The sequence below is a fragment of the Lagopus muta genome, chromosome 5, assembly GCF_023343835.1.
Source record: "Lagopus muta isolate bLagMut1 chromosome 5, bLagMut1 primary, whole genome shotgun sequence".
In the NCBI taxonomy this organism is placed as follows: domain Eukaryota; kingdom Metazoa; phylum Chordata; class Aves; order Galliformes; family Phasianidae; genus Lagopus; species Lagopus muta.
The window spans coordinates 22534429-22558391 of NC_064437.1; the positions used below are offsets into that span (position 1 = coordinate 22534429).

At 39.0% G+C, this 23963-nt stretch overlaps 2 protein-coding genes across 2 annotated transcripts; both read right to left on the minus strand.

Annotated features, from left to right (window-relative positions):
• Window positions 1-294: 294 nt before the first annotated feature.
• RGS13 (regulator of G protein signaling 13) lies at window positions 295-6942 on the minus strand. The gene is made up of 5 exons (XM_048946892.1): window positions 6850-6942; window positions 5817-5885; window positions 3132-3193; window positions 2406-2572; window positions 295-550 (listed from the first exon to the last, which is right to left on the minus strand). Exons 2-5 carry the CDS (start codon window positions 5879-5881, stop codon window positions 353-355), a joined length of 492 nt encoding a protein of 163 aa, XP_048802849.1. The 5' UTR covers window positions 5882-5885; window positions 6850-6942; the 3' UTR covers window positions 295-352.
• An 8915-nt stretch (window positions 6943-15857) lies between these two features.
• RGS1 (regulator of G protein signaling 1) lies at window positions 15858-19362 on the minus strand. Its single transcript, XM_048946891.1, has 5 exons — window positions 19146-19362; window positions 18703-18786; window positions 17977-18038; window positions 17234-17397; window positions 15858-16673 (listed from the first exon to the last, which is right to left on the minus strand). The coding sequence occupies exons 1-5, from the start codon at window positions 19247-19249 to the stop codon at window positions 16488-16490; spliced, it is 600 nt and encodes a 199-aa protein (XP_048802848.1). The 5' UTR covers window positions 19250-19362; the 3' UTR covers window positions 15858-16487.
• Between the last annotated feature and the right edge of the window lie 4601 nt (window positions 19363-23963).

The window sequence follows — 23963 nt, forward strand, 5'->3', positions numbered from 1 at the left end:
TTTCAGACCTTTCAAAAGGAAAAACTTCTGGAAATGTTGTCAGAGTTGTTGTGCATCAATAAAAGACTGAAATTTCACTCTTTTTTTTTTTTTTTTTTTTTTTTTTTTTTTTAACTGAAAATCTATAAACTTTATTTTTCACTTCAGAGTTTTGGTGAGAAGAGAAGGGAGGGGAAAAAAAAGACAAAATTGGAACCCATCCATCGGAAAAGAGGGAAAGTAGTTCTTCATCAATTCTGAGATCAGAAGAACAACGTAACAGATGATTATTAACACTAATGTACTGTGATTTTTTTGTTTACTTTAAGTCTTAGAAATGCTGGCTAGAGAAGGAGGTTTTCAGCCCTTCTCTTTAATATACTGATGGAATATTGCTATCAGTTCGGAGTCTGTGTTTGAGCTGTTGATAGAACTTGGACTCAAGAAATCGAGGGTAGGAATCTCTTTCCATATGCATGTAAACTACTCGTTGTGCTTCATCAAAACAGGACTCTGTTGCTTCCTGTAGGTTCCTGACAATTGATTTCTTCACTGGGCTGTCAATGTTAATCTGAAAACACAAATCAGCATTACTGAAGTATCATTAAATATTTGCGAAGGAAGGTTGAAGTTAGATGACCTGTACTGAATGACTTTTATTTCTCTAGTTTTATTTTCATGTATCCTGTATTTTAAAATCAGCACTTCATTATTTATCTATTGTAGCAGTATCTTTTTCATTACAGTGTCAGAAATATCTAGGCTTTGCAGCTGGATGGGGAACTTGCTCCTTTGGGGAACAAAAGCCTGGTAGACTTAGAGCTGTTTGAGTTCCAGTCTGTCCCATGCTTTTAATGAAAGAATATATATGTATGACTTAAAAGAAGCAGTCCTGAGGATGTGAGATGTAGAAAAGCTTCAGGAAAAGCTTATTATTTTATTTTTTTTCCCCAGCTATCTTAAGGATGGAAAATATACTAAATTAAATGGGACGTTTTATTATTATTATTATTATTATTATTATTAGCTTATGATGAATTGCATTGTTTAGTTGGCTTCATTTGGTCTCTTTTTGCTGAGAGGAGAGCTCTAAAGATGTGAAGTTTGTGCTGATGCTGCTTATGGGCCAGGATGTATTGAATTGAATATAAACTGTGTCACAATTCTCACTTAGCATCTACGTTTTAAAGAATGGTATCTAGCTCTTGTGTTAACAGTGAATATAGAGAAAAGGCAGTCAATATGTCTTGAAAACCTAGATACCTAGGCAGCCAGTAGCAAGATTCAAATATGTTATATTGTAGGGGGAAAAAAACATACACAACACATCTCATTTTTAAACAACTTATTCTTAACTATCTTGAGTTATGGCCTTAGCCTAGATTAATGGATTTGTGATTGGCAATACTGACACTTCTTTCTCAAAAACATGAATGTCTTACTGAGTTTCTATAGTAGGACATGCTACAAATATATACACACACACCACACCACCCCAGTAAGTCAATAAAAAGTTTAGGAAAAGACAAAAATGAATTACACTTTCAATTGTGCTTTAAAACCAATAGCCTTCAAACTTCCTCTACTTCTATGTTAGTAGGAGTGGCTTAGTCATTTAAAGGAGCAAATGATCTCAGCCAACAGCTGGAGACCAACCAGAGCTGGGTTTGGTTTGGCTTGGCCTTTGAGGTCAACAGAGAGGCTGTTTTGAGATTCTGTAATTTGTTTATGACTATATGTAAACCAGAAAATAATGAATGTGGATACTTCAGCTATGTCATTCTGCTGGGATAGAGGCAGTAAAAGCCAGTATAAACTTTTTTCCAAGGAGGGTAATAAGCAAGACAGGCTTAAGTCTGAGAGTAGAAACTGTTGAGCAGGAGTTAATTTTTTTTTGCATGGTCACCTGAGTATCTTTTTTTTTTTTTTTTTTTTTTTTTTTTTAAATGCTCAGATCTTCAGTATTTTCCCTGAACCTTATGGCGCAGTGATTAAGTTGTTTCAGAGTCTTTCTATCAACTCCTTTTCTAAAAGGATAGGGCTGAGTGGAGTTCTTCATTTGTTTGTTTACTCTTGCAAAGACCAGATTAGTATCTGCATGACAGAATGGCACTGTTCAAGATCTATTGAAGTGAGATCAGTGGCCCTTGATCTTAAAAGAACATAAAGATCCATGAATTTGGGTCTTAATCTAGCTGTGTGTTAACATGCATACGTGGTGTGTGGATATATATGAAGCATTTTCTTATAGACAAAGCAGTGAAGGAAAGTATTGATATTATGGGTACAGAAGAGCTTTGGGAGGATGAACAGGAGTCTCCAATCACTTTATGAGAAGATCTAAATATCTGTTGCATTTTGTAAACTACGTTACAGTTCAGACAATTCTGTAGAGGAAACAAAAAGCTCATGTTAGGGTATATCACCTCTTTTGGAGCCTGGGATTGAATGTAATTTGTAAAAAGTTTCCTGGCCACATAAATCCTTTTTCTTTGGGATGTGATCTTCTTATAAGCTTCACAAGCAAGCCAGAATTCTATATTTTCATCACTGTGCTCTGTCTTCAAGTAGGTCTTGTAGATCATAGGTCCATCTGTAAATGTTTTGAAAGCCAAACTTCATATACAGCATAACATGTTTATAACCTTGAGAAGGCTTTGAAGATAGAGATATTTATAAGGTAGTGTGTATAACTATGCTCTACGTCTCTAAATATTCTTATTGAAAGATTATATCAAAATGGGAAATCAAATGCACTAATTCACCATAGAACTCTATACTTTGACATTGCGTTTTGCTACGTGTGCAGTAACTTCCTTTAACCTTTGGCATTTTGCTATTCAGGAGCACTGAAGTTTATGCTAGGCATTGTCTGAGTATTGCTGGAAGCCACAAATGTTTAACTTGAAACAAGTTTTCCTGTTGGTGCAGAATTCTGAGTTTCACTTGGCTAAAGATGGTGGGTTGTGATGTAGCAGTAACCATGGACTTGCACTCAACTGTTGCTTTTTTATTAAAAAAAAAAAAAAAGTGCTAGTAAAAAGAAAAAAAAGTGCTAGAAAAGTACACAGCATACTGCTTGTCTTGCTGATTGTCCTCCGTAAGAAGCTTTTTAAGCAATCCAACTGGGATACGAGCATACATTTACTTACATTTACTCATTATCAGTTTTTCAAAAGACTGGGACCACTGTAGCACTTCATCCAAAGACACTCTTCGGGATAAAAAAGAGAAGGAGATGATTATAGAATTAGCCATGGCTCAAACATACAAATCATATATAGTTAGTTATTGAAAATCTATTCCCTAATTTAAATAAGACGTATGAATCTTGAATTTGAAAGAGCTTTTCTGTGTATCTTATGTCTTGTGCTTAGTAAGCATGTATTCTCTTCAATACAGCTTATAGTTCCATCTTGAGGTGTTCCTATCTAATTCCTCTGGAAATAGTACTCACTGATTTAGAGCTCAGGTTAAGCACATGGTGAATAGTGACTTTCTAGATTGTAACCAGTTTGGTATGGGAATTGTGTGATTGATTATGCAACATTGACACTTGTATTTAGTAACAAAGACTTTTAGGAGCCCAGATTCTTACTGTAATTTTTAAAGACCCTTCATGACCAAGTTGCAGTTAAGCTGACTTATCTGTTGAGAGCTGAAAATAAGCTCCAAACTTAGCATAAATACTGAAAGCTTAACACAACCTCAGCTGTAAGGTACATCCTCTCCATCTCTCTCCAGTTGTTTACAATATAGTAGGACATGCTATTACTAATCTAGAAACAGTTCTTGAAGATGAAACCAGATTTGTTTGTTTGTTATACTCAAATGGCAATTTCATAAGATTGTAGGAGTTTCCTGCCTGACTCTGGGAAAAAGTATGGAAGCAGTGAGGTGAGAGACTAAACACAGTAAGGTAAAACAAATGTTTGATGGCCAGACATGTGCATGTTGCTCCACTTAGACCAACTGATTTTTAAGCCTTGCAATTCTAGGAGCTCAATGCTAGTAACTTGGAAAAAAATGCTCCCACTTATATTAGTAGAAGAAAACGCAGAGATGAATTCCAATGAGTGCTTTCCACTATGAGTCAGCCTGAATTGGGGAGAGCTTCTCCGAGTGCTCCCTTTTCGCATGAGGTGTAATTTTAGTCATTCTAGAACTGCAGCATGTAAAAGGTACTTAGCACCTCAGAAGAGATATTCACATCTCCATAATGAAAAGCAAAATCAGCTTAAGTATGGATGCTGCATGCGGCTTCATAGGCTTCTGCTGCACTACAGGCACCAGAGGTTTTGTAGCTTTCAAAACTGGTGATTACCCTTTCATCTTTAATTTGGTAGAATTCTCTGACCAAGTGTACTGAGGCATACTGATTATTGTGTCACGTTTGTGTAATCAGAAACATATAAATGTAAATCTTACTGCTATCGAATTACAGTGTTAGTAGTTCTTACCAATATGTTTGATTCTCATCAAAAGTTCTTTTTTTCCCCCTCCCATGTGTTAGTGGCTCTCATCTGTGGAAACTCATGAAGCTTGTTATTGTGGGAAGTGATAATCTTTATTCATCTGAATGCTCCCTTTCCTTGGGAGCCACTTCTGAGTCATCATCAGTGTTACTGATGCAGATAATTTTTCACTCCTGTCAGCAATAGCATTTGAATATGAAAGCCTTGTCTGTCTCACCAAGCATCATCAGCAGGGCCACCTTATTTCCATGTCTGATTATTTGCCTTTAGCATTAATCTTTGAAGCAGAAAGAAGGTGACCTAATGGGGCAGCTGCCATGGAGGAAAAGCTTTTTACTTTTTTTTTTTTTTGTCTTTCAGAATCATGAATGTTACTAAGGGAAATGTGAACATGTGTTACTAATGGCAGTCTCATAGCTGCTGTGCTGATTGCAATGTTTTCGCAGCTTTGATTGGCAAGATGATTCAAATTGCTGGAGAACATCTATTATGCTGAGAAACATGAGTATTCTCCATAGTTATCTGAGGCTTTATAGCTGGGATTCCAATACTTAATATGTAAAATGCTATTGCCAAGCCTTGTGGAAGCTGTAGTTTGTTTATTATTCTCCCCCTGCGCCTGGCATTTCCCTGGCTACACTGCATCAGTAGCCCACAGGCTGAGACATTCTTGTGTAGAAGAAAAGTCCTTGTCCAGGAGACACTTCTGGAAATGCTCTCTGGATTTCTGCTGAGCTGTCACTTAGCCTCACACAAATGATGGTCAACAGAAATACCTCAGTACTGCTATGGAGGACGTATTTTTCTCCAATCAGTAAATAAGTACAGTGTACAAGCTGATAACAGGTGTGTTGAATAGAAGCTTTTTAGCCACCCTGATGTATGACATGCTGGCCAAAACTTCTGGCTATGCCTGGCCTCCACTGAGTTTGGATGCAGCTGATGACTTGCAGGAGGCACTGCTGCTTCTCTTTTCCACTCCACAGCACAGCTTCATGTGTGGAAGGACACACATATATTCAATCTCTGCCAATAGTCTGAATTCTTCAAAAGAACTGCATGAAATAGGGTTTACAGATTCTTTTGGGTCATAAAACTGAGATTAAATCAAGGATTAGGTCAGGCCTGTGCCTAAATACTTAAAAGTTCCCACTACGATGCACCCCATTTCCAACAGAGAAGTGCTAATGTACACTTAATATACTGCAAAGCAATTAGCTGCATTGCAGGTGGTCAGCTGGAGCAGTTGTGAGGATGCTGCACTCATCTGCATGATTTTAGGCTTGTAAGGAAAACTCATAGTGAATTCTGTGGGTTTTATATTTCTGTTCTGCAAAATGTAAGAATTGTGTCGTTACTTACTTAGAAATGATCCCATTTTCTTCTGCTCTGAATGTCATGCAAAGCCAGCAAGCATTTGGACTCATTCTCCTAAACATGAAAACTATGTGAGTTTTAATCTTCCTATACTGATTTCTGGCTATCTTAAATTCTACTTGTAATTCAGTCCTCCATGCAGCAGTGCTGCCTACTCTAACAGCATTCTTATTTTAGACATCTAATCTTTATCATCTTTTATTTTAAAGCTTTTTTTTTTTTTTTAAGTTGTGGCTGAACCATTACTCCAAAATGTATTTTTGTAACATGCAAAAATGTAGGTAGTTCAACAGATATTTCTAAAGGTGGAAAGAAATAGAGCTGATATTTCTTCTCTTTCCCATCTGTGAAGAGAACTTTAAAAAGTGACCTTCACCAAAAGGAAAATAAGGTGGTTATTTCTTTTCTGAAAGGACAAATACACCTGGATCAAGAATCAGAGCTCAGTGTAAACTGGACAATGTTCAGTAACTGAAGCATGAGGCAGTAATTTGCCATGCTGTTACCAGCTAATCAGTACTGATTAAAAATTGGTCTTACATTTCTTACAGAGATGATATGAGAGCAGCTATGATTTGTAATAAGGACAAGGTTGTTAAGCATATATTTACATACACACAAAAAAAAACAACCAAACATGCAAGAAACGCAACAAGAAGAAAGCAAAACAAAAACTCCATCAACATTTTCTGACCTGGATTATATCCCTCTCCGTTTTCTTTCCAGAGAGATCAAATGCTGTGAAAAGCTTGCAAGGGATGGAGGGTGAATTTACATAGATCTGCCTGAAAGCAAATCAGTTATCTTGCACGTTATTTATTTCAGGTCATAGTTTCTTTCAGGTTTGGGTTTGATTGGCATATACTATTCTGGCAGCTTAGTTTTCCTTCCAACTCAAACATGATAAAACACAGAACAAGGCCATATCTCCCAGTGCAGCATTCTGAACTTGTCAAATGATCCTGATCTTAGGCTTATTAATGTCCAAATCCAGTTTGGTATTGTGTGAGAGTCTTACCCAGTAGATTTCCTACAGGATATTCGAAGCTTCTTAACTTCCCTTAGCGTGGTACTGCAGCTGGGCTGTTTGTGCTCCAGCAGCCCTGCAGGTCTGCCAGTGACTGTTGCTCATTTCCTACTTTTGTGGAATTCTCCGAACTACGTTCTGCTTGTTTTCTGTATAACTTCCTCTACATTTGCCTATTCATATCACTAGTATTTACTGTGATCTCACCCTCTGCACAAAAGGGGATTTTAGAACAATGCAATATTCTATATTTAAAAGCATTACACATTAAGTTCTGGTGTAGGATTATCAACCATCCCCATTGTCTTATTTCAGTCTTTACCTAGTGCCCTCTTTTTTTTGTATGTCTTCATGTTACGCTTACTGGTCACTGAAATACAAACAAAAACAGCCTTTGAAACCTACAGTTAGTGCTGCATGGAAATTCCCCGAAAATATGAGATGAAGCAGTAGCTCAGCTACTTCCATCTAAATTCAAAAGTGTCATTCATTATCTTTTTTTTTCTCAAGGTGAGAAGTCATACTGTATATTGAGATATTGTTGCTCTGAGGAACATTTTAAAGCAGAGTTTGAGGTTTTAAAGAAAATATTGTGCCCCAGAGCTGGCTATGTGTGTGCATTCGCTATCCAGGCAACCAAGGCTTTGTAATTCTCTTTACATACAAAATATTTCCAAATAGGCCAAGGTACAAAGTGTGCTGATCTTAGGTTTTTTGTTGTTTTTTTTTTTTTTTAATATTTTATCTTTATCCTTGGGTTTTCTTCATTCCACAGAAGTATGTAGTCTGTACTCCATCAGTCTGTCACTTGTTACTGCTGACAATGATGTTATTCTATAAACAAAACAGATCCAGCACGCAAAGCTACAACATGCCCTCGTGCAGTGTGTGCCAATTTTGCATTGGCACAAGTCACAAGTACAGCCTGTGACCTTGCCTATGTTTGTGCCCTATTCTCTGTTGCAAATGGTAGCACACGTACGTCATAACTTCTCTGCTTTGGTAATTCAGCCAGCTATTTGGAGGCTGCAGGAGCTGTTTTCAGCTGGTACATATGAATGTAGGGTGAGTGGGGAAGAGGATATCATGCTTTTTTATATAATAGATATAACTTTTTTTTTGTAATTATTCACAGTTTTTTTTAATGTGTAGGACCTGCACTTTTCACAGGGCTTTAATCAAAAAGAAAGTCACATGGCTACAATACTTGCAGAGGAATTATTTGTCTGATAAATGAATTTAAGACTTGAGAGTATTCATTTGTGTACAAGATGTGATATGATACCAATCTAGAGCATTACCTATTTTTGAGCTTCAACATGTGCTTTCATAGAATCACTACAATCAGAACAGACCTCCAAGATATCCATTCCAAGTGTCCTCATGTCACCAATATTTCTCACTAAACCACGTCCCTCTGTACAATATTTGAATGTTTCTTGAATTTGCCCAGGCATGGTGACTCCACCACCTCTCTGGGCAGCCTATTCTGTTTTGATTCACAGCATCTGTATACCAAGCTAGTGAATTGTAAGCTACCTGGTGTCACAGGTTTTGATGCTCCATGCAGGTTTTAGCAGAGCCTTTGGGGAGAAACAGCTTAAGTTTTGCTCAGTTGCCCTCTGTGATGTCATTCAGACTAATTTGTACTAGGAATTTCACATAAAATATTCACACATGAATGATGAAGAAGCTGTTTATACATCAGGAACACTTCTTAAAATAATGCCTTTGCTATTCTGAAGCAATTTTACACGCCAAAAATAAGTGTTTCCTTTCTTATGCTGTGCTTGTAAGCACAAAACATCGTACCTATAGAAACTCAAATATCCTTCCTCCTGGTTAAAATTTTCATTTATTAGCTGCATTTGTAGGGATAAGATTCTAAATTTCCTGTGTGGTTTTTTTTTAATTATAATTATTTTCTTGAAATGCAGAAGGTCTTACTTCCCTATGGATGTGTCTGCTCTGCATGTGCTGGCGCCTGTCTCGTCTTCTTCCTTATACGTGCCATAGGCAAATTGTGCTTGTGGTTTCTATCAGGAACAATTCTGTTGGACTCTGCACCACTGATAGTGACTGTTTGCTCTAAAGTTATCTGGATGTCTCTGCAAATCAGCTGCAACAAAATTAAGCTTTGTTTTACTTCATTTAAATCTTTCATGAATTGTCCAAGTTTGGTGACAAATATTTTTAGCCAAGATCTATAAAGTCTGAAGTCTGTGCTGAAACAAGGTGCGGCACTCTTGCACTACGAACAGGTTTGGTCCTCTTGCATTATGAGGCAAGAACATTAGGTTGTTATGTGAGAGCTCTGACCCATCAGTGTGAGGTTTGTTATGCTTATAACTGGTCAACGTGGTAATGTGTGCAGTCTGAGTGATGACACTAGAACTTCACTAACTTGTATGAGGTCCTTTTGTTGTTTTTCTCCTGGCTGTTGCCCAGGTTATGACCTCACGTTAAATTAAGATTAAAATGATCTGTACCTTGTTTATTCTTCTCTGCTGAAGCATTTCCAGTTTCCAGTGCAATAGCAATGAAGTTTCTCTGCTTGTCTCTAGAGGATTGTAATGATACCAGTGCTTTGGGAGTCAGCACTATCTTGTAGCATTTGGGTAAGTGATTGGAGAGGTGAGGAAAAAAACTTTTTAGAAGGCTAACAGTGGAAGGCTTTCTGGGGTTATTGTCACTTGTGAGTACTTACCTGTGCCTACACTGGACATGATGTCTGGGTCAGGAAAGGCTCTGTATACATGTATATCTGAAAGTTCTTTTGCATAACATTAAGTATCTTATTTTGGCAAGATCATTTCCTAGTAAACTTAAACTTTGTAGTGATTAACTATTGCTCATGAGTAATTAGTGACACTGTGATCAAACATCTTTTGCAAAGTACAAGAAAACCACAACATGCTTCAATGACAGGTTGCCTGATCAAGCCTGTGTTATGCCTTCCCTCTTATTACATGGATATTCCACTAGATGTCATCTGACATCACTCTGAAGGAGAAGATGCAAGTAATCAGTTCAAACAGATCTCATGAAGATGGATGTAGGTTTCTGCAGGCTCTGGGGAAACCCTCTGATTGTAGTGAATGATCTTATGTAGCCTGAAAGGGATTTCTTATCCAGCCAGGAGAGAGAGGGAGACAAGCAATTTGCTGAGGCATTTGTTGGACAGGCTGTCTAACGTGTCTTCTGATACAGCCTTGTTCATTTGAATCCTTAGATTGCATCCTTAGGGCAGAACTGTGGTGTTGTAAGAACGTGCTGTGGAGGAGCCAATACTACCTGGTTCATTCAGTAGTTAAGCTGGACATGCTTTAGAGGAAGAAAGCAAAGTGAAGGAAACAGAAAAGCTAAAGATGGAGAGAGAAATTACTATCAAGCCAAAGCTGTTTAACTTGTCACTTATTGTGGCCAGTTTTTTTTTTTTCCAAGTATTAAATATATTGTCTAAACTATCTGATACTTGATGACTGTTTTACTGCAATTCTTTTCTTGTCAGCAAGGATAATGCTTCCAGAGAAATTCTTGCTCAAAGCTTTATATTTCTTTCTGTTCTTTCCCGTGTTCACTCATAAATAGCATCCTTATTAATCCCCATGCTTTCTCTTTATTCTTCTTTTGCTCTTACAGTCAGTCTTTCCAGTTTGTGTTTCTATTTTAATGCTCCTCTGTTCATTAAGCACCTCGCCTACCTGAACCTGTTTCACACCAGTGAACTTGGAAGTCCTGTCTGCCTCATTCTCTGTATTGTACCCGCTCTTTCCATCCACCCACACACTCCATTGCTTGTACATTGCCACTTACCCTCTTCTTTCTCCTGCAGTACACCCACACAATGGCACTCATGAATGCAGGAACACTGCTTGCTTGGGCTTGCCTTGTATTCACATCCTTGAGGCTCTGTCTTACAAGGGCAAGTAAATAGGAGCACTGAAGGTGTGCCAGTTGGTTTAGGCTCGCACTGAAGAAAAGACACTAAGAGGCCTTTGTTTTCCCTTGAGGAGCACAAAAAGTAGATGCTCTGATCTGTGTCCTATCATACTCTTCATTGAGTGCACTTAGTATATAAAAGAAAAATGGATCAAAAGCCTTGCTTTTTAGCTTAATATTGGCATTGTGACCAGCCCCATCCAGACGTGGTTCCTTTGTTGGGAACTTTCTTGCTATATATTTGGAAATAACCTCAAGAAAGGTTCAGCATGCAACAAATGTCCGTTCCCAGGGCAACAGACCCCTGCAGCACACCACAATGACCAATTGTCTGCTATTAAATGGGTGGTGAAAATATACTCTGCTTGTAGATAAAAGTGGGCATGGCTTATGAGTGTTTGCTAACTTGAAGAATGGAAATTGTTTCCATACTTATGACTGCTTTGGGTTTTGCCCATAGAGTTGGATAAATCTTAAGTTGTCACTGATCTCTGTGAACTTAAACATCTAATTAGTGAAAACAGTCTGGAATATTGCTGAAAAGTCTAGATAGAAGTTCTGAAAACCTTCTCTCTATCATATGCTATAAGCTTTCTCTTCCCTTTTTCTTCCTAAAAGCCATGATGTCATTGTGTGAGCATGACATTCTGCAAGTGAGGAGGAAATCATGTGACTGGGTGCTTGTAATGCTTTGAACAAGAACATTCAGCCCTCCCATTCAATCAGGCTGCAGAGAAGTGGGTGCTGTGCCCCTACAGCCCTCTGTCAGGCTCCTGTTAGTGAGTTCGCACATCTCAGCAGTGTGCAAAGCTACTTACATGGGCATCATGTGAATGGATTCATTTTGAAGGCATTCATTCTCAGTGGCTATGTCCTCATTAAGAGAATTATTGTAGTTTGTTTTCAGTGTCAATTAACTGATTGCTATGTGCTTCAAGCTGGTCAGAACTTTAACTTGTTACCCTGGGTCTCCTAATCCCCTTTGTTCATCCCAGCACAACAGCTCCCAGCTGGCCATTGAGTTCTGTTCATGTGTTCTATGCTCACTGTTTCTTCAGACTGGCGTGAATAAATGCATTGCATAGCTTGACCTCATTGCTGGTCAAATTCTGTTCAATAGCAAGTCTCCCTTCTGTATATCTAAACCTATCCTGACTTTTACAGTTGATGGTCCATACAGTAAATACAGTACAGATTTTTCCATAAGTCTGGAAGTGAGAAGTACAAAACTCGTGCTTATGAGTAATTAGCACAGCATGTTTATTCTGTTTTATTTTTAAAGATTGTCTTTTAATTACAGAATGCAGTAATTCGATAACGTAAATAAAAACCTGTGACTCTCATTTCCAGAGATGTCAGATTTGTAGGCAGTTGTAACGTCATTTAAGTGCTTTGGCTGTGTAACAGACTTGGAGTGGCTGATTTGCTTTGTTTCCCTCTGCACACAAGTCTAAAGCATTGCTGGAAAGTTTACATTTTTTCATTTCATATGGAAGTCATTACTAATTTTATTAGGAAAAGAGGCCGTATGAAAGCTGGCCACCATCACAGCTCAGGTTAATGCTTTGGGGTTGTGTGGTGCTTAGGCTGCTTGAAGAAACCGAAGGCAAGTGCTCAGTGCAGTTTTAGTACTGGTGATCTTTGGGATCTGTCAACTGCTTTCTGGTGCTGTTTGGAAGAGTGGGAGCTAAGTTTATTTCTAAAATACGCATATCCATGCTTGGTAGGTCTTAAATCTTTGAGACTAAGACCTTTTGAGCTGTAATTGTCTGAACAAACCAGGGGACAATCTTAAAACTGACTTTGTTTCTGAGCATACATGAGAAATTTAAATCATCCAACAAATAGTAAGCAAGAATTTGTTTTGCAGTTTCTGCTCGTGTCTAATGAATAAAAGCTTCCTTTCACAGAGCTTCGCTCATAGAGATTACACTCCAAGATAATTAACCCATGTCTGTGAATGGAAGATGAAAACATCTAGTTTTTCCACCTATTGTCATCTGGTCTTTGCTTGTCAGACCCATTTCACAGCCACAAAGGAGACAATGACATCTGGAAAGCCCGTTACTTGAGAATGTGGGCACAGACAGATGGCATTTAGGAGTCTGAGGTGACGAATTTGTGGTGTTCTTCACCATCTGAGCTTGGCATCGCCTTTAATTTCCTTCCTGCTATCATGTGCAGTATGCCTCCAACAACAGGTTTGATATAGATGTCCTTTCATTTCACATGAGAGTCTTAATACAGTGTTATACCATATTTTCAATTCTGTGATAATAAAATATCTGTTTCAGGGAATATATTTTCACTAGTTTGGAAAGATGAGAGACTAAAGTCAGGCTTCCAAATTCAGACTCGGCAAACTTGGCCTCTTGAGTCCTTCTATAATGAGAACTCTTTGCAGCAGTGAGAAGTTGACTCACCTCAAAAGTGTGCCTTAAGATGGCACAATGATTTTTCTACTGAAACACTGGCAAACAATGAAAAAGTTTCCATCAGCAGTGGAAGGGAACTCAGAGAGCAAAGTCTGAGTCACTGCTGTCAAATCATAAAGCTTCTCCCTGCACTGAATCCCATTTTCCTGTGCTGATCTGTATCTGATCAGCAATCTGAATAAATGGTTTTTCTTAGAGTCTGTGGACAAAACTCCAAGTTTCCTTTCTTTTACTTTTTTTTTTTTTTTTTTTTTTCCGAACAAGGAGAAGCTAAAGCAAAAATAAAAATAAATCAGCTAAGCTGTTTGACACATTAAGTGTTTTGTTGTTCGTGCCTGACTGAGCCTTCAGGCATGCAAAAATTCAATTCACTTTTGCACAGAGTGATTCTGGGAATTTTTAGCAGGTATCCAATAATTAATGCAGTCTAGCATATGTTTAAAAAGAGGACAGTTCCCCCACAGCTGCCTGCCTAATTTACTAGGGAGCAGCTGGAGCCTGTGCTCACGAATGATGGCTGTGTAACACCGACTATTTTGGGAGAGTCTGCCACATTCTGCAGGGCTCAGCCCACAGCTGTGACGCCCATCTGTGGCCCTGGGGCTGTTGATCAGCAGGGTTGGGAGGAGGAGATGAGTAAGAAATCATGGATGAACTTGATAGAGTACATGTGCCTTGTAAGTGAACCAAGTATCACAAAAAGCAGTCTTTAATCCCTTCGGTGTGTGTGTTCTATTGCATTTCTGAGCCCCACAGAACTCAGTTTAGGCAGTGTTTCAAGGGAAGAATTAATTGCAAAATGAGCACTGCATTTTGAAAGAAATGTTGCAGAAAAACCTGCAATAACTCTTGGGTGTTTAAAAGCATGTCAATGAAGTGTCTTAGAATGCTTTGTACATTGTTTTAGCTGTACCATTGAACCATCACTTATAACTGCTTCTCTTTATTAAATGGGTGGCTATGGACAGCGCAGTAAATCTCTGTTGAATGCTTGGACCGTGTTTAAACAACCAGCTTTGTATGTCCCTGCTATAGCAACAGGACTATAATGCTGGGCTTATGACACCATCCTAGAGACAGCTCTGGGATTCTGCTGCGCTGTTACTCTGTGACAAAACTCAGTTGTGCTGCTAGGGCCCCTGGAGAAGGCTGAGATGTCTCTGGAGGTAAGAACCTAGGCAGCTGATCTGTGTAGTTCTCATATAATCTTATTGCAGAAGAGGTGTGGGCAGTGCCAGCCCTCTATTGGAGTGAACAGCGTCTGCTGTGAAACTCAAACCCATGACACATCTCCAGGGCCTGCCTTCTCAAGATGGTTGTACCCAGCTCTGGGGATTACATTGAGATGGAAATGTTATACCCACTGTGACTCCATCCTGCAGTCTTCCCAGACAAAGACAGCTTCTGACACTCTTCCCTGGCATCAACAAGTCATTGGAAAATAACAGCCCTACCTCGCCATGCTATATATGATTTTGGTCAGAAGGGTCATACAGATGTTTGGTGAAATCACAGCAAAATTGTGAAACTGCAGCTTTGGGGTATAAATTAGAGTTGAGTCTATATGAGTTCAAGAGGTTTAAGTTCAGAAGAATGGCATCACTTCAAATGTAGTGTCAGTTGTGAAGACAGCTGATGTCTCGTATTTAGCAGGCTTTGTGGGGAGCACTTGTAGTGCTGTGATGACGTCCTGTGACGTGAGCTGTGGATGTAGATAGCTGCTGCTTTGAGGAAGTAACCAGTGCAGATGAGACCCAGTTCCCTAAGCACAAAGAGTGCAGGTAGTCTTATCTTTCGTGGCTTTTAAACTATGTGATCACTTGGTACGTGGAAAGCATGTTAGGACAAACGTGAGGATACTCTGGTGCGGGAGGCAGAGCTGTTTTTTGGTATCAGCGTTAGAAGTGGAAGGATGTGCTGCACAGCAGCCACGAGGCTGTGATGGTGAGGTGATGGTGACAGCAGCTGCCATACAGCTGTGCTGTGTCCGGAAGAGCTGTTTTTTCCTCCCCTGGAAGCCCAGAAGTCCCTGAGGGGTGGCAGCAAGCCCCCAGGAGCTGATGTCTGTGGGTTTGCAGCTGCTCTATTTGATATAGAATAGCTCACTGTGCCTGACTAACCTCATGTTATTTTTGGAAAAGTGAGAATCTCCAGGGAGATCAAGTCCTGTGTTGCCAGCCACATGACAGCTGTCTCTCATGACAGTAGCTCATCAAGACCAGGGGATGCTCGCATTTATTTTCATTATGAACTCTAATGTTACAAGATCTTAATCATTTCAGACGCAGGCACTACTAAACTTGTACTTACATATTTGGTGTATAACTGCAACTTCTCTTTCATTAATCCCACGACAGTACAGACTACTCATAACATTGCATATGGGTAAGCTTAATACAACATTTGCAGTGAAATTAAATGCTCATTGTTTGCTGTTAAGTAGTGCTAATACCACAAGTAATGTGAATGCTGGTGAGTCTCATCAGTTACTGCCTCTCTACGTAAGCAAGTGTGATTGATCTGCTGTGCTGGATTAACTGTGAGGGCAGAGGTGAGATGATTTCTATATTTGAGATTTGACTCGGGTGCCGGCAGCTGGGGGAGTATGAAAAAGAGATAGGAAACTTCTATATTTTTTCAGTAGATTTAATTGAAAAGTTTGCAATAAATTAAACAGAAAATGTACAGAAAAGGTGCTACATGTGTTTGTTGAGCACAAACATAATAAAAGTACAGCTTATATAACTTAGAATATATCAATTTTAAGATGAGTCAATACCTAATATATTTACATCACACAGTATTATCATGGAGCTAACGCTTATTAACACTTCACAGATTTCAAAAAGCCATTGCAAAGTCTCATCTGAGCCTTGTCTTGTTACATACAAAATTGTCAGTCATCCTTATTCTTCTTCTGAACCTTTATAATCTTTTCCCATCAGCAGTTCTTTGGGTTTCTAACCCTTGGTTCAGCATTCACAGTAGAGTTCAAGTGATAAATAGCATCCATATCCTGTCTCAATTCCATGTTGTAAGTAAGGAGAGGATTTTCACCACATGTTGCCTTCATGCTTGTAACAGACTTGTTAGCTCTCGTCCTGCATCTTCTTGCCCACAGAGCTGTTTGCATCCCTCTCCTACCACGTCCCAAGGCAGGCGTTCTCTTTGCTGAGATCCAACCGCCCTGAAGAATGTGCTCACAGAATATTTGACACAGAGTCTACTTGACTCTTTCTTATCTCAAATACATTATTTTGAGTTGTTGGTCTGCAGCTGATTCAGAAGGTTCAGGTAGGTTTTGGATTTCAAGAATCTGGGATATGAATCCCTTTCCATGAGGATGTAGACAGTTCTCTGGGCTTCATCAAAACTTGTGTGAGTTGGGTCTTGAGCCCTTTTGGCTGTTGCTTCCCTCATCTGATGGTCAATATTGATCTGGAAGGGGAAAAACAATCATTGGTTGTACATTAGAAATGTATTCTTTATCTGTAAGTTGGTATTGACAGTAAATAAATTCCTAACTAAACAGTAGAGAAAGTAGTAAAACAACCTTTAGTTAAACCTCAAGTTAAAACAATAGGAGAAATCTTGTGTAGGACGAATCTCCAGTTAGGTATGCAATTGATATACACAACTTTTAATTGTCTAGCATGCCTCCATATTTGAAAGGACTGTAACAATCCATAGTATTCCTATTCTCAAAGCCTACTTTCAGGTGTCTGACTCTAAGCACCAGCAGTAATTCAAACTGGGCTGACTCAGCATCATGTGCTGAGCCACTGGCGCTGCTGCTGAGCTGTTGCTAGCACTGCAGCACTGCCTGCATCGTGTGGCTGTGATTGTGAGGTCTTACAGTATCACAGCTGAAAAACATGTGGCTTGATCTTCGTGTCTAACTGAATGAATATACGCACATCTCAGTGAGAGGATGCTACTATCTTCTGATTTTTTTCAATATCCCTGTAATGGAACTATACAGGTAACTTTGAACTTACCTGTTTAATAGCATCTGACTGAACAAACTCCTCATAAATCCTCTCTGCTTTGCCATGTAAGTGATCAGCCTTGGTTTTCTTGTAATCTTCACAGGCCAGCCAGAACTCAATGTTCTCCTCACTGAACTCTGACTTCAGGAACTCCCGAAAGACACCTTGACCACCTGCACAACATAAATACATAGAGCATGATATTTGTGTCTGGGGATGGTGAAGTAAAGAGTTCATAGCAGGAGTTCTGTTGAAATCTTGAGTATAAAATGTTGATGGGAAGCTCTGTTCTTTCCTTCTTTTACATTTTGCAAATATTCCAGTTTCAAGGGTGATAGGAGTTATATAATGACGTCTAGGAGCTTGTAGATCTAGAACAGGGCTACCAAATTACAGCCCTGGATTCTAGCCTTCCTTAAATGAACTCACCTAGGGTACAGCTAAAAACAAAATTCCAAATTGAATTGGTGTTGTATGCAGGCTGAAAACTGGTCAAAAAAACATTGTTCTGGGCCTGCAAGGGTTTATTTACTCTACTAGGAGTAGGAAATGGGGATGTAGGGGAACACAAAACCTTAGAAGGAAATCAGAACATAGTAGCTGAGAGCTGAGAATAACTAAAAGCTAACAGTCCGTTCTCTGTCAGTGTTTGCACAACTCTACAGCTTTGCATATTTGGTGAACTTTAGATTAATAATAATAATAATGATTCTTCAGAACAAGAACAATTAATACTGAAGTAATATACTTACTTTGGCTGGCCAGGAGCTTTTCCAAAGACTGGGACCACTGTATTACTTCCTCTGCAGAAAGCCTGATTTGACAAATGAAGGAAAAGGTTTTAGGCAAGAAACCACATGTTTTCTTTTGTGTGTTTAAAGGAGACAGGTTTTATTATTCTATTCCAGAAATGTATTTATTAACCGTGTATTTATTAAACTTATGGCTTTCTCAGCGCAGATGTGGGAGCCCTCACTGAGAAAAATAACCAGAAAAATGGAAACACAGGGGTTTAATGGTTATCCTGATTTCTGTTCCCAGAGAGATGAGTTTTTACTGTGACTATTAGCAAATAATTTTTCTCCTTGCTACTTTTTCCATATCTTTGAAATGAGGCTTGTAATTCCTCTGTTATTTTCTTGTGTGTGAAGCATCCTTCCTTGTAAACTGTTACAGAAAGAGTACAATATGTCTCTGAATAAAAGAGATTTAAGCAAGGTGTCTACTCCCACACCATTTGATGAAAACATAAGAAAGAGCTCCTAATTCCATGAATAGTTTCTGCTTCCTAACATTCACCTCTTTTAGAAAGTCTGAGGCACTATTGGTATATTAGAAGTAATTTGCTGGTGTACAAGTAGGATAGAAATTATTTAATTTAAAAAAAAAAAGTTTGACTATTTAGTAATCTAACTGTAGATATATGTTTAAATTTTTCTTTCTTTTTTTTTTTTTTTTTTTTTTTTTTTTGTACTTACATGACATTCCTAGAGTTAGAAGACTTCATTCCAGATTCGAGATGTGGTACCATGCACTTCAAATAGTTCTTGAGATCTGCACCACTGGAAACAATGAATAGACATTTGTAATCCATTGAAGTTGTAGATGCATTTCTACTCTAAGTGAATTTCTTAAAACTTAAAGGCAAACAGCTCCATCCTATGACTGACGTCTGGAAAGTTGCATATCCATGTAGTTATTTTTGAAAGACTAAGAGACTCCTGGTGTCTCCAAAATCTCATGAACCTAAATGAAAGAGCTGAGTATTAGCTCAAAGTGCTTGTAGCAGTGCTATAGTCCTGGCCTTTGGGAGGGCTTTATGGTCCTTCAGCCCAAAAAAGGCGCAAATTCTTTATCTCAAGACTTAGTATTATTTTCCTTTTTAATACATTGAGGTTTATACTAAGATATATATACTTACAAAGCCTTTTGCTTCTTTTTACGGATTTTGCCTTCTGTGAGCTTGCAGTCCTCCTTTCCATTTAATTCAGTCATGTTGTTATGGGAAAAAAATAATCCTGGCATTTTACTGAACTTTGAAGAGAAGCGCCTCTTGCAGCGATAATCCTCCAAGCACCAAATGTCAGTTTGCTGCCTGCTGCCGCCTTTTATTGACGCAGGCAGCCCCACTAGTTGGTGTGAACAGATCTGTTTATCATGTAGCCTCACCACAAACTGTGGAAGTTCCCTTTTTTCAGAGCGCGGTGACGTGAGTCTTTTGAGAAAGAAAACAGACAGCAGTGTCTCGTGGTTGGGGTTAAACCGGATGAGACTGATTTACTTTAGGTTTGTTTTGTGCGTCCGTGATACCATAAACCCCAAATATTCCCTCTAGAACTTTGAATTCTTGTCTTTTCTTAGTGAATTCAAATCAGCGTTTCTTCTTGAGCTCATCTAATGGGCCCCAAATATTGCAGTTTAATCTTGAAAACTCACCCCTTATGTGTCTGATACACCACGTGTGTATTAGAATTGTTTGCTTTTTGTGAGTCAAACAAGAACTGTGTACTCTAAGATACACCAATATCAATGTTCTATACGTAACAAAAGTGTGTCATTATCATATTATCACAGGAAAGCTTGGGTTGAAAGGGACCTTAAAGATCATCTAGTTCCAATTCCCTTCTGTGGGCAGGGTAGTCAACTACTAGAACTGACTACTAAGGAGCCCATCAAGCTTGGCCTTAATGCTCCCAGGGATGGAGCACCCAAAATTTCTCTGGGCTGTGGGTACCAGCCCCTCACCACCCTCCTAACATCTAAACTAAACCTCCCCTCTTTCAGTTTAAACCCATTCCCCTTTTCCTATCACTACCTACCTGCATAAGAAGTTGCTCTCCCTCCTGCTTGTAAGTTCCCTCCAAGTACTGGAACGCTACAATGAACCTTCTCTTCTCCAAGCTAAACAAGCCCAACTCCCTCAGTCTTTCTTCATAGGAGAGATGCTCCAGCCCTCTGAGCATCTTTATGACCTCCTCTGGACCCACTCCAACAACTCTGTACCAGTTGCTCTCCAAAGAGCAACAAAAGATTGCTATGTTAAATAGAGGCATGTGATTTGTTTAGCCACACGTGCTGTGGGAATGTTAAACAATTTTGATAGTAAATAGTTTTAAAGGAGAGAAGAGAGAGATTATTTGTAAGCTCACTGATGTATTTCAAGAAAGCTTCTGTAATTTTTGGTGATTCATAGTAGTATAAAGATGAATTTAAGGTACAGAACTGTTGTTTCAAAGGCGGTCTGATCATTATAATGCATCTGAGGGAGGCATCCATTCTTTCTCCATATATATACTTGAATTCCCTTGTGAAGAACACACCATGAATACAAAGCAAGGTGAATTGTTACCTTGAAAAGAGAGAACTTGCCTTTGTTTATTTGTCTGGACTTTAGAGGTGTAAGTACTTCATCTCATCCCTGGACATTTCAATGTTTTGCTTTTCTGGACAGTTTCAAAGACTTTTTAAAAATAATGCTTATAACGTTGATTCTCCATAAATAGCTCATGGATTATTTGTGTCAGGCTACATATGGTCATGGCAACAGAGAAGTTGCTCACTTATTTACAGTTTCATAATGGACTGCGGTACAGAGGTCTCAGGAAGCCAACACACACGCAGGACAGCCTGTCTGCATCAGGCTGGTTTGACCACAGGCAGCAGCTGATCCTCTGAATGCTATTAGTGACATAAATGCATCTGCATAGGCTGTACTGCAGGAAACATTTATCTTCATGCTATCAGGTAAACACTGACCTTCACACACACAGACTTATTTGCTAACTGCTCTTCCTCTCTCTGAACGGGGCTGAAAAGATGGTATCAGTTTTGTGTTTGTTTTTATGCCTAGTATGAACAACGAGGCTGGGGGAACTGAGTGTCTTCAGGTAGCAGCTGTCTTCAGTGAATTACTGGGAGGGTTATAGTGATGCTAGATCTAGGCTGATCTGATTTCTTTCACTGATTTCTTTCTGGGAAAATTTCACAGCGAGAATGAAACAGCGGAGCAGGTTTCTGGTAGTTGAACCTGGTTTCAGGTAGTCTGCACACCTGGAAATGCTCAAAGCAGGCAAAGCCATGAGCAACCTGATCCAACTATGAAGCTACTCCTGCTCTCAATAGTTGGACTAGGTAGTTGCTAGAGATCAAGATTCAAAGGAGAAGGGGATAAAGCTTGAACTTTCAGTTACGAGCAGCTATGAGTAAGTGAGCAGCCAGGTTCTGGGTCTAAGAAGAGGGACTACTTAGAGTAGGCTGGTTTGGTTGTTTTTATCTATTAGCAATGCAGGACTGTTGACACTTTATTGCCAACAAGGAATGCCTACTGCCCATCTGAAATGAAGTTACTATCTTTACTTAGGGGACATGTTAAAAATATCGATGCATGTCACAGGTGTTGTTTCAGACCTCCTAGGAAGGGATGATCATGTGCTACTGCAAGGGCACTGTACATCTTTGTGCAACAAACATTCTCTTGGGCAAATAAGGAGTAATATTCTTTTCATTTGCATCCATCTAACAGTGGTATTGTGCAGGGTTTGAATTATGTTTACCAGGTACTCTTTTTTTTTGGTAGAGAATATCCATCCGCCAGCTGAGCTTTAGCTTAGCAATGAAAACAAGTGATTTCTTTGAAACGCTACTGTCTATTACATGACCTATTGAGATGAAATACTGATAATCCATCTCTTAAGCAGAAGAGACACTTAAAGGAAATAGAAACTAGCTTCTATGTGAAGAGGAAATGGTGTTCATTTTACAAAAGGCGGAGAGTCCGCTATTGAGTGGTAGGGGTAATATTGTGGGTTATTAAATTTATTGTCTCCTATAATTAACTGGTCCATAATGGAGTGATAGCATCCCTTATGAATTTTCTTCTAGGTGTAATTTGCTACAAGTGAATGCTTTCAAGGATGTAGCCCTGAAGACACACATTAAAATCTTGCATGTGCATTTAATGGTCTCAGTGTTGGTTTTGGATTGATGTGACAGAATTATTTGGATTTTTTTGAGATATATCTATTTGGCTTGAACTTTTATGGTATTCCTTGTTAATTTTTACTCCTAATTAATTGAATAGGAATTTTATTTTTGCAATCAGAAAGGTGTAACCAGCACTGAAAATGCAGGAAGACTTGAATATTTGAAAAACATTTGAAGCACAGTACCAATTTGCAGCACGGAATGACACACATTCAAATTCAATTAAATATCTTCCACTAGAAAAAGTTCCATTACATTTATTCTGTGGACAACACAAAGCACATGCTTTGTTTCTGCTGAATTACCAGTGGAGTGCTCTTGAGGATTTTTCCAGGGGTCCACTCAGCTTCTGCAGAGAATCTGATAGATTCTCATCTTGATAGTGAAGGAGTGACCTGTCAGGAGCTCATGAAATCACTCTGGAGGTTAAACACTGTTCATCAGATGGAGGTTAAATACTGTTCATCCACTGCCTCCATTCCTGAATGCATTTACATGTGGTGTAAAGAGATTGAGATGCACAAGGGGAAAACCTGTCAACCCCTGAAAGTTTACAGTAGGCTCTGGGCTGCCAGCCTTTGTGACTCCAACCATGTTAGCAGTTTCTCTGGCTACCTCATGTGGCTGCTGTGAGTCACCAGTAATTATTGGAAGCCCTCAAAAAAAAAAAAATTTTTTTTTTAAATGGTGAATATGCATAGAATCATTGAATGGGCTGGGTTGAAAAGGACAACAATGATCATCTAGTTTCAACCCCCCAGCCGTGTGCAGGTTCACTGACCACCAGACCAGGCTGCCCAGAGCCACATCCAGCCTGGCCTTGAATGCTTTCAGGATGATGGGGCATCCACAACCTCCTTGGGCACATTGTTTTTACAAAGTTACTTTTTTTCTATGCCATTTCCTCTCTACAGAGAAATATTAAAAATATTTTATGACAGATGTTGTTAGTGTTACCAATTCTGTTTATATAGTAGAGTCAGTGCAAGGGATTGTATATGAGTTATTTCTGCATTCTACTGAAGCACATTTCTCATACCGTAGACTGTAATAAGCTTATACAATTTATCAGAAATCAGATCCTTTTCATTCTGGGGCTTTCCATCAGGAATAAATTAACTGTTTTATTTCTTTGAAGTCAGGGGACTTTTGGTTCTCAGCTCTGCTGACTGACACCTGGATTGAAGAAGAAAAAAAAAAATTGCACAGTGAGTTTTAGCTGCTGGTGGTGATGCTTCCTGTGTCTGCTGCTCAGCAGTGCAGGAAATGTGTTCAGCAAGCACTTATCTGGGAAACGCTCACATTTCTCATTGCCTACCTCGCATTTTTTATGTGCTTGCACATTGGTGTACTGAAGTGCAGTGCTGTGTTTCTTGTGTAAGCTACTAAGCAAAAAATGTGAGAAGAGGGCCTGAGGTGGGGAGGTGTGAAGCAGAATTTGCTGAGTGTACTCTGGGAACGAAGAAAGGAGATGTGAACACAAGGCCCATTTAGCTTTTGAAATTAGTGATCTTAAGTTTCACGTCAGTAGTAACAGAGGAAAATCGGATGCTTTTTTTCTGTTCTAACCAGAGTTAAGGTTTTGGATCTTTCATTTTTAAAATGGCAGATTTTTTTATTGGATATGGATAACAACCTAAAACTCTGGCTTAGGTGTTTTGGAACAGGAATAATAACACCAAAGAATTAGGTGGAGTTATGCTGACAAAGAGTTTTTGTAAAATTACAAACACTTTCAGGGGTCTGTTTTATAGTT

Excerpts from the sequence above, each read along its gene's own strand:
- RGS13 (XM_048946892.1), bottom strand. The coding sequence starts at position 5,881 with ATGAGTCCAAATGCTTGCTGGCTTTGCATGACATTCAGAGCAGAAGAA. Across the intron at positions 3,194-5,816 it reads GAAAATGGGATCATTTCTAA|AGTGTCTTTGGATGAAGTGC; the intron begins GTAAGTAACGAC and ends TTTATCCCGAAG. Across the intron at positions 2,573-3,131 it reads AAAACTGATAATGAGTAAAT|ATGGACCTATGATCTACAAG; the intron begins GTAAGTAAATGT and ends AAACATTTACAG.
- RGS1 (XM_048946891.1), bottom strand. The coding sequence starts at position 19,249 with ATGCCAGGATTATTTTTTTCCCATAACAACATGACTGAATTAAATGGA. Across the intron at positions 18,039-18,702 it reads TCTAACTCTAGGAATGTCAT|GCTTTCTGCAGAGGAAGTAA; the intron begins GTAAGTACAAAA and ends TTGTCAAATCAG. Across the intron at positions 16,674-17,233 it reads AGTCAGATGCTATTAAACAG|ATCAATATTGACCATCAGAT; the intron begins GTAAGTTCAAAG and ends TTCCCCTTCCAG.